This window comes from Balaenoptera musculus, chromosome 8 (assembly GCF_009873245.2).
Source record: "Balaenoptera musculus isolate JJ_BM4_2016_0621 chromosome 8, mBalMus1.pri.v3, whole genome shotgun sequence".
In the NCBI taxonomy this organism is placed as follows: Eukaryota; Metazoa; Chordata; class Mammalia; order Artiodactyla; family Balaenopteridae; genus Balaenoptera; species Balaenoptera musculus.
In genome coordinates, this window is record NC_045792.1 from 109430169 (window position 1) to 109442004 (window position 11836).

Consider the following 11836-nt stretch of genomic DNA (forward strand, 5'->3'; position numbering starts at 1 on the left):
CAGTTCAAGGGTCATTAACTCAGTGTGGAAGAGCCCTTTTCTTTCTGACATACAGCCGGCCCGCTCTTATTCCTGTGGACATCCGGGCAGGACAGAGTGTGTGGCCTTCACACCAGCGCAAGGGGACGTGTCCGGCGCTGGCCAAGGGGCGTCCTGGAGGAGGCCCCGGCTGGGGCCTTGGTCTGGGAGGGGCTCTGCTGAGCTGGAGCTGTGGACGGACCACTCGGCGGCCAGGCTGAGCACTGGGCTTGTGGTTGGGAGCTCTGCCCCCTGCAGAGCTCTGTGCCCCCTGCTTCCACAGCCCCGCTCTCGGGCCCCAGACAGGCTGGGAAACGAACGTGGCTTGGGTTCAGTGAGGGAGCAGATTGGAGGGCGAGTGAGGACGTGACCCCAGGGCACCCGGACAGCAGGAAGATCCGTGCCAGGCGCCCTCCACACCCCTCCTAGGATGGAGCTGGGATGAGTTGTCTCCTAAAGAGCACGGGCGGAGTTCTGGAAACATCTGTGACCTGCCCGGGCCCCACGCCCTCAGCCCTTCACGAATCGCACAGGAGCTGCCCCCAACGAGCCTGGCAGCAGAGCTGGGTCCACCCAAGCTGCAGAAGCCCACGCGGGGTCCAGGCGGGCCGCGACACTGAGCAGAGGATGAGGGCACCCGGGGTCCGCTCTGATGGGTCAGGGAGCCCAAGGCCTGGGTGGGGGGGGGCACAGTGGGACCCCAGTCAGGGCCCTGAACTCAGGGCTGGACCTGGCTGACCGGCGGTGAGCCTTGCCTGGGGCGAGATGAGAGCACAGAGCCGCCCAGGGCTGAGAGGCAGCACCTGTTGGTCCCAGGGTCCCGTGGGCAGGGACCCAGCAGCAGATGCCCCATGTCTCAGCCCCCCTCAGTGACTGTGGGGTTGTGGCCTCTGGAGGGAGGTGGGGTGCAGCTTGTCCAGCGTCGACTTCAATAATAACATAGCCAGTTGTTTCACCAGCAAAAGTGAGTTTATTGGGGAATAGCAGAGGAATTGCAGTTCAGTATCTGTGAACCATGGTGGCCCACAGGCAAATCCAGAGAACAAGGAGGGGCATCTTGCTTTTATGGACAAAAGGGGGAGCTGGGAGGGGCTGTGATAACCAGAGCCCATTGGAGGAGCCGGGGGTCCGGAGTAAGGAGGCTTCCCGTGGGCTGGGCCGCTGCAGTCTCTGATTGGCTGGGCTGCCGTGGGAGGAGAGAAGTTTCCTTCCTCCTGCCGGATGGTCAGTAGAGATGCCTTCCTGTGGGGGGCGTGCAGGGGGACGTCTCTTCCTGTTTGGCGTAGTTGATGATGCATTGCGGGCATGAGAGCTTCCCCTGCAGGCCTGTCCCGACTCCAACTTTAGCTCAGTTTCCTTAATTCCATACCAGGCAGAGAGCGAGCCTGCAAAGAGACATCTGGGCACTGGTCTCCAAAGTGAGCTCTAGTCTGTGACGGGTGAGAACACTTCACACACGTGAGCTCGAGTCTGTGGAGACGGACACTCATTTTCCAGGTACCTTGGAAACACGCTTAGTTTTGTAAGCGGTACATGGGTTTAAGGAAGCAGTCGTGCCCCGAGAGTGACTGAGGTTTAGGAAATGCTGTTGTTTTACACGTGGGTTAACAAAGGCTAAGGCCGGGGCATGACTTGGCCACAGCCCCCCCACAGGAAATCAGACTGTGAGACACGGCAAGTTTACAGTTGACCCCAGTGGTGGCCGAGGTGGGCAGCCAGGCTCACCTGCAGTGTGTCTGTAACCTTGTCAGCCCTCCTGGACCATCTCCGGCCCAGTCCCAGGGTGGCCTGCCCTGACCAGACCTCGGTGACGTGAGTAGGAAAGGCCACTAAAGAGACCACAGGCCCACCTTCCCCGGGAGCTGAGGACCCCAGCCCACGGGGGACAATGTAAATCACTGTGGCTGCCATTCCCTGGGTGGGCAGACGCACACAGAGCGCAGAGGCAGGTCACATGACGCAGGAGGCCCCAGAAGCCCCCAGCCCCGCACACGCTCGCCAGGCTTCCTTGGCCCCGGCCAGCAGCGCCTTTGCCTCCCCGGTGGAAGCCCCGCCCTCTCGTAGCTGCCCCTGCCCATGTGGGCACTCAAGCCGGGGGCACCGCCCCACCCTTGCACCCTGCTCGCCCCACCCCATCCTGTGCTGGCAGTGTTCTCCACTCTGGATGCAGCAGAAGAGAAAGGCAGCAACCCCTGCCCTCGGTGGAGAGAGAAGCGAAGGTCAGATGCACAGCAAGTTGACGTGTGACAAGTGCCTGAAGGAAATGCCCCGCAGAGGCGCAGGGAGTGCTTCCCACACTGATGCCCTCCGTGTCCCCCCGGGGGCTTCCCCCCATTGGCTTGTCCGGTCTTTCTGCAGCTGTGAACCAACTTCCTTATAAAACCCGCGTGTTTGAACCCTCGGATGACCCCTGACTCTGGCCAGTACTCCCGCAGCCCAAGACCTGACCCTGGGGGCCTCTTGCCTCCTGCCCCGCCTGTCCCTCCCGGGGGTCCCCCAGGGGTGTGGCTCTGGACAGCCCCGCCCACACATGGAGGGGAGAGCCGCCAGGACCAGGAAGTGTATGTGATGTTCGCTGTTTATTTTCAAAGACTGGGGCTGGGTGAGCAGAGGGGGTGCTGTGGGGTGCCGACCCCGCCGGGGCCCGTCCCTTGGCCCTCGTAGCCTCAGGCCGGGGTCCAGACGTGAGCAGGTAGCCGGCCTTGCCTGGACAGGCCTCAGTCTGCGCTCAGCTGCAGGAGGTGTAGCCAGCGGGCACCTGTGCGCCACGGGGCTTCGAGGGGCAGTGGGGGGCACACAGGCCCGCCGTGGGAGCAGCACGGTGGTGGGTGTGCAGTTTTCTCCGGGGCGTCCCTCTGACCCCAGGACCGGGGTGAGCCTGGGTGGAGTGGGTGCCTGTGTTTCGGATGAGGCTCAGGTCCCGAAGGCCAGGCAGGTGGCCAAAGCAGGCAGGAGGGGCTCTGAGGGCAGGCGCCCCCCGCCTGGGGTCCTCCTCAAGCCGACCCGCACTACGGTGTCACCCTCCAGGGCCTGGGTTTCACCTGGGGCAGGTGTAAAGTGGGCGGGGGCAGTGGTATTCACAGGAGGTGTGCGTAGGCTCCTGCGGTTTCTGTGGTCGGGTGCTGCGTGTTCTGGCTCCAGGTGGGGCGGGCGTGTGAGGGGGGGGAAGAATGCGTCAGACAGCGGTGGACCCATAGATCGGGAAGGTGGGGGTGCTGTCCTCGGGAGCCTGGGCCGAGGAGACGCAGGATGGGCCACAGCTGCACTCGTCCACGTGGGTGTAGGTGTGCTGGAAGGCCGTCCCGTTGGGACACTGCATGGTCACCACCTCCTGGTGGGCCCTGGTCTCCTGGCAGCAGACGCACGGGCACTGCGTGGCCCGGGCCCCCGTGGAGTACCTGCAGACACACGGCCCTCAGGACCTGCCCACCTGCCACAACTGCCCGGCTCCTGGTTTCGCGGGGGTCGGGAGACAGCGGCCCTGTGCCTGTTCCCTGAGCGCCCAGGGCTGCTCTGTACTGGCCCGGGCAGCGCTCTCGGTCACTTGGAACCCCGACCTTCCCCAGCCAGGCCCCCGTTCTTTCCCCACGCAGCTCCTCTGACTTGCTGACCCTGTCAGACCCCTCCTCCAGGAACCTGCCCGGGGCCCCCCAGCCAGGCCTGGACCCATCCTCCGGCCTCTTCCCGCCGTCTGCTCACAGCTGGGGGCAGCCCGCGGGCACCGGGGGTGGGGCGGGGCTCTGCCAGCAGCTCTGCCCTGACAGTCTGGTCCCCCCGGATTCTGCCCGTCCTGCACGTGGACTCTGACCTTTGGGGGGTAGCCCTGGTGCCCTGCCCCACGTGGCCCAGCCAAGCTCTCCCAGGCCGGGCTCTGGGGGTCAGGGAAGGCCCCAGGGTTGGTGCAGCCCTGTTGGGGCGGCCCTTCTTTCCTTCCTGTAGCAAGCTGGGACCTCCAGCCCCAGCCCCAGCTCCAGGTGTCCGGCCAGGGACAGGAACACGGACACGTGGGGCACCGGGTGGTGTCCCCGTGTGTCCCGCGGGGGAGGCGCGGGCCGCTCACCGGGACGCTCCCGGGCAGAAGCCCTCGCAGAAGGGGACGCTGACGGCGGCCTGGGTGGCGCAGCCCCGGTGTCGCAGGACCGTCATGCTGGCGCGTACCTGGCAGGAGTCTGGGCAGACGAAAGGCGGTGGAGGCGGATCTGTGAGGTCCCCGCCCGCGCCGCACCCCCACGTAACCTCCCGCTCAGGGTCGGGTTCTGGCGGCGGGGTTGGCTTCGGGAGGAGTCAGTGGGCGGGGCTGGGCGGGGCTGGGGGGCGGGAAGGCGGGCCTCGACTTACCCACTTCCTCACAGGAGTAGCAGCAGCCGGTTTTCCTGAGGATGCCCTGCGGGGGGAGGGGGACAGAGGGCGAGCTGGGGCAGGTGGGGCCTCCTGGGGTGGGTGTGGGCGGGGTCTCCCGAGGCGGTGTGGGCGGGGGCTCCAGGGTGGGTGTGGCTCTGGGCATGGGCGGGGCCTCCGGGGCGGGCCTGAGCCCCAGACACACACCCTGCAGCTGGACACGTCCGGGCACGCGACGGGCGTCGGGGTCAGCATCGGGGGCCCGTTCTCAGCCTGGCAGTGGTACAACGTGCAGTTGTCCACGAGGCTGTTGACCCAGGTCTCGTTGGGCTGAAATAAAAGGGGGAGAGTTGGGGCCGGGTTGAGGATTATCTGGTGGGCGGGGAGGGTCTCTGGGGCGCGGGGGTTGAGACTGAGCCCCCCTTACCTGGACCAGCCGGCCGTCGGACGTGAGGCAAGCTGTCTGCACGCACTCCCCGCAGCACTGCCCGGCCACCCTCGAGTACTGGAAGCCCTGGGGGCAGAGGGGTGGTCACGTCCCTCACCCCCAGCCTGGCTCCTCAGCCCTCCTGCTCTCCTGCCCACGTCCCAGGGGCCCAGGGCCTCCCTAGCAGCGCCTTTCCTCTGTGAGGCGGTGTCCCCGCCCTGCCGCAGTGCCCCTCTCAGCCTCACCCCTGCTTCCAGCACCTTCTGCGCTTGTGCCCTCCGGGAACCTGATCCCAGCAGCCTGCAGGTCCTGCCCCTCGCCCAAGACCCCTTCCACCATCCTCCTGCTTCACTCCCTCCCTTTGGGAAGACAAAAGCCCCAGTGAAGCCTGAGCTGGAGACCCTTCCTGGACCCCAGGGTGTGGTGATTGGGGGCTGCCCCAGGGGCCTGGCTCTGCCCCGGAGGCCGGCCTCACCTGGGGACAAGTGGCGTTGCAGGCCTCCTCCTCACACTGCACGGTCGGGTCACGGGTGTCCACGGACAGGCAGGTGCACGTGTGGCAGGGAATGACCGCTGGGAAGGTTGCACCGACCTGCAGTGGACAGGGTGAGGGGAGGTGACACTGAGGGCCCTGAAGGGGCACCAGGGCCAGGACCTCTCCCCGTGTCAGTGAGGCCCACAGAGCAGTCTCTCTCCTCTTCACATGGGATTACGGATGTGCCCCCTGGCTGAGCACAGACCAGGGCAGGCAGGGGCCCCGGGCAGGCAGGAGGGGTGGGAGGGTGCAGTCCTGCCCCGAAGCTCTTGCTGGGAGAGCTAAGCTCCCAGAGGCTCTCTACAGACGATGCCTGTAAAGGGCCCAGAGCCTCGACTCAACTGCTGTCATGGCGGGAGGGGCTGGATAGGGCTGGGCGTGGGGAGACAAAGAGTGGACACGGGGCATCCCTAGGCGGATGTGCCCAGCCCCGGACCCACTCTCCGCCCTACCCCGACCGCCTAGCTGAGACCTTACCCCGTAGACGGTGCCGTTGTAGGTGCACAGCTGAGGCCCTGGAAGGAAAGAGAGGGCTGAGGACCTGCCCAGGCAGCGGAAGGAAGTGTTCAGACCCCCCCGGCCCCACCCCCACCCCAGAGACTCACGGCAGCTGAAGGTGGGGCAGCAGCTGTTCTCCGCCTGGGTGCAGGCCAGCTCCTCTCCCGGCCTACATTTGGGTGGGCTCTGGGGGCACGTGCTCGTGTTGCAGACTGCGGGAGAGTTGGGGGGCTGCCTGGGGTGTCCCTGCCCTCTGTCCTCTGGCTATTCTGGTTCCCAGGGTAACATCTACCCACACTGGACCAAAGAGATCCCCCTTCCATGGGAGCTGACGGCTCTCTGTTGCCCTTCTGGGTCCCCACGCTTTGTCACCTCCCCGGTCTTCCCCAAGACCCTGGGTGGTACCAGGGCACACCAGAGGTCATCAGCGTCATTTTTAGGTGGAAAAATGAAGGCCCAAGAGGCCTCCCCACCTCGTGGTCCAGCCAAGTCCAGCTAGGACCCTGCAAACCTCCTCCGCCCTGCAGGCCTGCTGGCCAGGTGGCCTGTGCCCAACACCGTCCTCTGCTGTCTCACCGCTCCACCCGGCCCACTGGGGTTCAGGTCTCACCACACAGAGTTTCCATGCAGCAAGGGTTGTCGGCCAGGGGCCTGGTCTGGGCCACGAAGCCGGCCCAGCCACATTCCTGTGGCTGGTCCCGGGCCTCGCACTGCACAGGGACGCACTGCACCGACACGGAGCCTTCATCACACACGCAGGACTGGCAGTTGCTGACCCACCGCTCTCCGGGCTGCAACAGACCAGGTCAGGGTCCCCCAGGGCTCCTGGGTGGTGCCCCGGCTTCTGGGGCCGCGTCCAGCAGCGGGTCAGGCCCCAGCCCTCAGCATGCGGGCTCAGCGCTCAGCCTCCCCCTCTCTGGAGCAGGCGTGTGCCGGTGATGCGGCTCACGCCGGGGTGCCCACACCAGCCCCTCCCTGGCCCGGGTAGAGCTGCCGCCCTGAGATGGGGACCCCCTCCCGCCGTCTGCTCAAGCAAGGAGTCAGGAAGCTGTGTGCAGAACACTCACGAATTTGGGAAACCCATCTGGTCCCACGCAGGCTGGGAGGGAAGAACGGGGAGAAAGGGGGTCACTGGGAGTGCTGGGGTTGGGGCCCAGCAGGCCTGGCCACCCCCTCCCCCCAACAGAGGCCTCTTCTTCCTGCTGGGGACAGAAGCCTCTGGAGAACTCCGGGGGGGGGGTCACTTAGGAGGGGGCTCAGGAAGGCTCAAGCCCACCCTGCACCGCTGGCAGAACAGGGTGGGACGGGCCCAGGCCGGGGTCTGCCCGCCCCGTGGCCCTCCCCATCCCGCTCTGCGGGGCTGGGGAGGGCCCAGGTGTGGGGTTGCTTACGGCACTCGGGCACACAGACGTCCGTGTGTGAGTTGAACAGGATGTGGCCGTCGGGACAGAAGCAACCCTCTGCCAGCCCCCTGCTCGCCGGGCTCTGGCTCCTGCAAGGAGACCAGGGCAGTCCGAGGAGGAGGGCAGTGGGCATGGTGGGGGGCTGGGGTCACTCCTGAAGTCCAGGGTCGGAGGTCAGGGCCGGGGAAGGGCACCCTGAGATCTGGGGCTTGGGGTCCCGGACCCTCTGTGGGTCTCCTCCTGGGTCCCCCCAGACCCTTCAGGCAGGCCTGGGAGGCCTGCTGTCCCCACCGTCCTATCCCGTCCCCGTCTGCTGGGCTCACCTGGAGTCACAGGACTTGGGCTGCATGGGGCCACACGGCTTATACACCTTGGTGGGTGGGCAGGTGAGGTCTGCGGGCACACAGACGGGTGTCAGGTGGGCCAAGGAGGCCAGGGCCCCCGGCGGCCACACCCGACTCACCACACAGCCCGCTGGTGGCGTTGCGCCAGTCGGGGCACACGCCCCGGGCGCGGCAGAGCGCCGAGTAGGCCTCCAGGCTCTGGCAGAGCGCTTCAGGGCGGCTGGGCCCGCAGCTGTCGCTGACACAGGTGCTGAAGAACGGGCCGGGCGGGATGAGGCCGTGGCACCCGGCGAAGACCCTGCAGGCAGGGCCGGTCAGAGGCCAGGGCGGACGCCCCGCGGGGTGGCTGCGCCTGACCGCCCAGCCCACGCAGAGGACTCACGGGCTCAGCAGCAGCTCGCAGAGGGGTTCCGGGGGGCACGGAGTGGAGGTGGGTGTGCTGGGTGCCGGCGACAGGGGGCTGGCGGTCGGGGGCAGGCCGGTCGGTGCCCAGCAGCCCTCCCCGCTGCTGTTGGGGACCAGCCAGGACCGGGCCATGTCCTGGCAGGTGGGGGCCGTGGTGCCGTCAGGCCGGCGACAGTCGTCCCTGCGGCTGTTGGTGCAGGTGCCTGGGGAGGGCGGGGCAGGCGCCTCACTGTGGTGGGGGGCACTGGACCATCCTCTTCTCCCCTTCCATCCCCCCGACTTCCCTGGCAGCCAGTCAGCTATGAAACACTGCTTCCTGCCCGGGGCAGGTGGCACGGGGAGCAGGTGGGAATCTGTGGCGGGGGCATCCATGGCGGGGGGCAGGCGGTCAAGAGCCGGGGCCGCCTGGGGGTATGTGCCCTCAGCGGTGGTGCCCGGCCCCTCGCTCCCCCAGCAGGCGTCCTGCGGGTCCCTGCTCACCACACCGGCCCTCGGTGTTGTAGCTGAAGTGGCTGTAGGACAGCTGGGCTTGGAAGACCCGCCCGTTGAAGATGACTCTCACGCCGACGGCGGGAATCTCGATGCTCATCTCGGTGGCCCCCGTCGCCGTCACGGTCAGGCCGTTCTTGCTGAAGCTCTGCCTCACCCGCATTTGGCCAAACAGGATCTGGGGACGTGACCGGGGAACCCGTGACTTGGGCCGAGGGGCAGCGGGCTGGCCTTTGGGGCTTTGCCTGCCGGGCGCTGGGCCCCCTCCTCGGCACCTGCACCCCGAAGCGCAGATGCCCCCTCGGGCCTGGGGTCACAGTTGGCGCATTTGGGTCCCAGGGTGCTCTTGGCCACGGGCACCCCCCACGCTTCTTCCCTGCTCAGGAGTCACTGTGCTTGGGGCCCCAGGTCGCAGTGTGCCCTTTGCCTGCCCTGAGGCCCCATGGGAGCTGCCCTCTGCGCGGGGGAGATGCGCTCTATGTGCACCAGGGCTCCTGGGCCTCTGCCGGCCCCTGCCTTCCCTAACCAGGCTGGGACAGGCCAGTGCCGCTCTGCTGCCTGCACTCACCAGGCTTTCCTCCTGCCCGTCGGCGCCAGGGGTGGTGGTGAGGACGATGTCCATGGACTCATAGTGGACGCCGAGGGCGCGGGGGCAGCTGGCGGCGGCCTCGCAGTAGTGGTTGTACAGGAGAATGCTGAGGTTGCCGTGGCGCGGCCGGATCTCCCGCATGAGGACGTGGGTGCAATTGTCCAGGAAAGAGTAGGAGGTGCCGTCGAAGGTCTCGTAGTGGGTGTCCCCCCAGCCACTGCAGGAGCCTGGGGGGTGTGGACGGGCCTCACCCAGTGCCACCCAGAGCTGCCACCCTGGGGAGTCACTCAGCCCCCAGGGCCTCGGTCCTCTCGTTTATGACATGGGTATAGCAGGTTGGATGGGGGCCCCGAAAACGCGTCCACCCAGAGCCTGCGAATGTGACCTCCTTTGGGAAAAGGGTCTTTGCAGCTGTGATTAAGTTACGGATCATGGGGTGAGGTCATCCTGAGTTACCAGGGTGGCCCTAAGTCCAATGACAGGTGTCCTTCTAAGAGACAGAAGAGACAGAGAGAGGAAGCCGCGTGATGACTGGGGCAGAGGTTGGAGGGACGCGGCCACAGCCCAGGGCGCCTGAGGCCCCAAGTCTGGAAGGGGCGGACAGGACCCTCCTTTAAAGTTTTGGGGAGAGCTCGGTCCTGCAGACACCTTGATCTTGGATTTCTGGTCTCCAGGACTGGGAGAGAATCACTTTCTGTTGTTTTGAACCACCCAGTTTGTGGTCCTTCGTTTTAGCTGCCCCAGGACCCCTGGGGGGTTGTAAGACCACCCCCTCCTGCGTGCTACTCCATGGGGAAATCTGCTCAGGACCCCTCAGGTTACGATCCCCTCCTCTCCCTGATCTCAGAAACCCCCGGCTTCCCTTCAAACTGCCAAGCCTGATGGGGGGTGAGCTCAGCGATCCCGGGCATCGGGCATGGGGGACGTGTGCGTGTCCCAAATGCCTGGCGGCGCATCCCCTCCCCCCCCCCCCCGCCCCCAGAGGCGGGCTCTCACACTCGCACTCGTAGCTGTAGTCACAGGGCCCATCCCCGCTCTGCACTCTCACGGGCAGGTGCCCGTTCACGCAGACGACGTCACCCATCGGCTTCGGCCCCAGCAGGACGACACGGTTGTCACCCTCACACCGAGCCACTGTGCAGTCCTCCAGGGTCCAGGACTCATTCACCTGGAGAGAAGGGCAGAGCGCTCACCAGGTGGGCTTGCAAGACCCACCCTCACTGCCGCTGCCACAGCCTCAGGACCCCCTCGGCCTGGGAAGGGCTGCCCCCGCCTCCTGGCCGGGCCGGTGCTAACCAGGCCAGACCCCGCGCGCCTCCCTCCAGCCAAGCGAGCTGCGGAGCGGTCACCGAGGGGTTTGGGGTTGTGCCGTCACCCTGACGGGCGCCCGAGACCCTGTGCACACAGAAGGGCCTGGCGCTTCAGGGAGGAGGCGGGGGACACACCTGTCGGGGTGGGATGGTGCGATCGCAGCCGGGAACTGGGGTGTCTGGGGGAACAGAGGCCGAGGTCCCCGAGGGTGAGGGGGTGGAGCAGGCGCCCTGGAAGCGGTCGATGTCACAGCGCTGGTTGCAGATGGCTAAGAAGTGGCAGCCCACTGCGTCGGTCTTGTTGTAGATGATGTCCCCTACGAATACAGAGACACTGGGTCAGCCAGGGAGGGGGGACAGGAGGGCATCCCCCGACAGGCAGGCACAGGGACACGGCCCGCGGGACCCAGCGTCCAGGCTGCGGGTCTGCAGGGAGGGGGCGGACTCCTCCACTCACCTGGTAGGAAGAACTTTCCGAAGGCGTGGCAAAGGCAGGCTGTGGTGGGGCTGGGAGAGGCAGTGGAGATGGAGAAGGTCCCCGGGCTGCCAGAGGCCACCCCGGACCAGGAAGAGGTGGTGGGTGGGGACCAGGAGGCGGTCGATATGGGGGAAGTCAAAAGGGGACCCGTAGGAGAGACACTGGGCAAGCCTGGCTTGGAGGTCATGGGTGGGGACCCCGGGAAGGCAGAGGGACTAGGGGTGGAGATGCTCTCGGTGGTCCCAGGGGAGAAGGGACCTGTCACAGTGGTTGAGGTGGAGACCCTCTGGGTGGTCCCCGTGGAGGAGGGACCTGTCAGAGTGGTGGAGGTGTAGACCTTCCCAGTGGTCCGCGTGGAGGAGGGACCTGTCACACGGGTGGGGGTGGAGACCCTCTGGGTTGTCCCCTTGGAGGAGGGACCTGTCACACTGGTGGAGGTGTAGACCCTCTGGGTGGTCCCAGAGTAGGAAGGACCTGTCACAGTGGTTGAGGTGTAGACCCTCCCGGTGGTCCCCATGGAGGAGGGACCTGTCACACTGGTGGAGGCATAGACCCTCTTGGTGGTCCCTGTGGAGAAGGGACCTATCATATGGGTGGTGGAGGAGATGCTCTGGGTGGTCCCCGTGGAGGAGGGACCTGTCACACGGGTGGGGGTGGAGACCCCCTCGGTGGTCCCCGTGGAGGAGGGACCTGTCAGAGTGGTGGGGGTGGAGACCCCCTTGGTGGTCCCCATGGAGGAGGGACCTGTCACACTGGTGGAGGCATAGACCCTCTTGGTGGTCCCCATGGATGAGGGACCTGTCATACGGGTGGTGGAGGAGATGCTCTGGGTGGTCCCCGTGGAGAAGGGACCTGTCACACTGGTGGAGGCATAGACCCTCTTGGTGGTCCCCGTGGATGAGGGACCTGTCATACGGGTGGTGGAGGAGATGTTTTGGGTGGTCCTCGTGGAGAAGGGACCTGTCACACGGGTGGGGGTGGAGACCCTCTGGGTGGTTGCCG

General features: G+C 66.4%; 1 protein-coding gene across 1 annotated transcript in view; it reads right to left on the bottom strand.

The window, feature by feature from the left end:
* Window positions 1-1177: 1177 nt before the first annotated feature.
* Window positions 1178-11836, bottom strand: part of MUC5B (mucin 5B, oligomeric mucus/gel-forming) — a 38663-nt gene continuing 28004 nt past the window's right edge. The window contains exons 32-50 of the mRNA XM_036861389.1: window positions 10814-11578; window positions 10492-10673; window positions 10043-10214; window positions 9026-9273; window positions 8449-8635; window positions 7946-8171; window positions 7683-7861; window positions 7543-7612; window positions 7208-7308; window positions 6884-6915; window positions 6427-6607; window positions 5924-6028; window positions 5796-5833; window positions 5259-5375; window positions 4784-4870; window positions 4564-4686; window positions 4357-4402; window positions 4079-4187; window positions 1178-3416 (exon numbers count right to left, since the gene is read on the bottom strand). Coding sequence (XP_036717284.1) covers window positions 3194-3416; window positions 4079-4187; window positions 4357-4402; window positions 4564-4686; window positions 4784-4870; window positions 5259-5375; window positions 5796-5833; window positions 5924-6028; window positions 6427-6607; window positions 6884-6915; window positions 7208-7308; window positions 7543-7612; window positions 7683-7861; window positions 7946-8171; window positions 8449-8635; window positions 9026-9273; window positions 10043-10214; window positions 10492-10673; window positions 10814-11578 — 3191 coding nt within the window. The 3' untranslated portion in view covers window positions 1178-3193. The remainder of the gene's footprint in view (window positions 3417-4078; window positions 4188-4356; window positions 4403-4563; window positions 4687-4783; window positions 4871-5258; window positions 5376-5795; window positions 5834-5923; window positions 6029-6426; window positions 6608-6883; window positions 6916-7207; window positions 7309-7542; window positions 7613-7682; window positions 7862-7945; window positions 8172-8448; window positions 8636-9025; window positions 9274-10042; window positions 10215-10491; window positions 10674-10813; window positions 11579-11836) is intronic.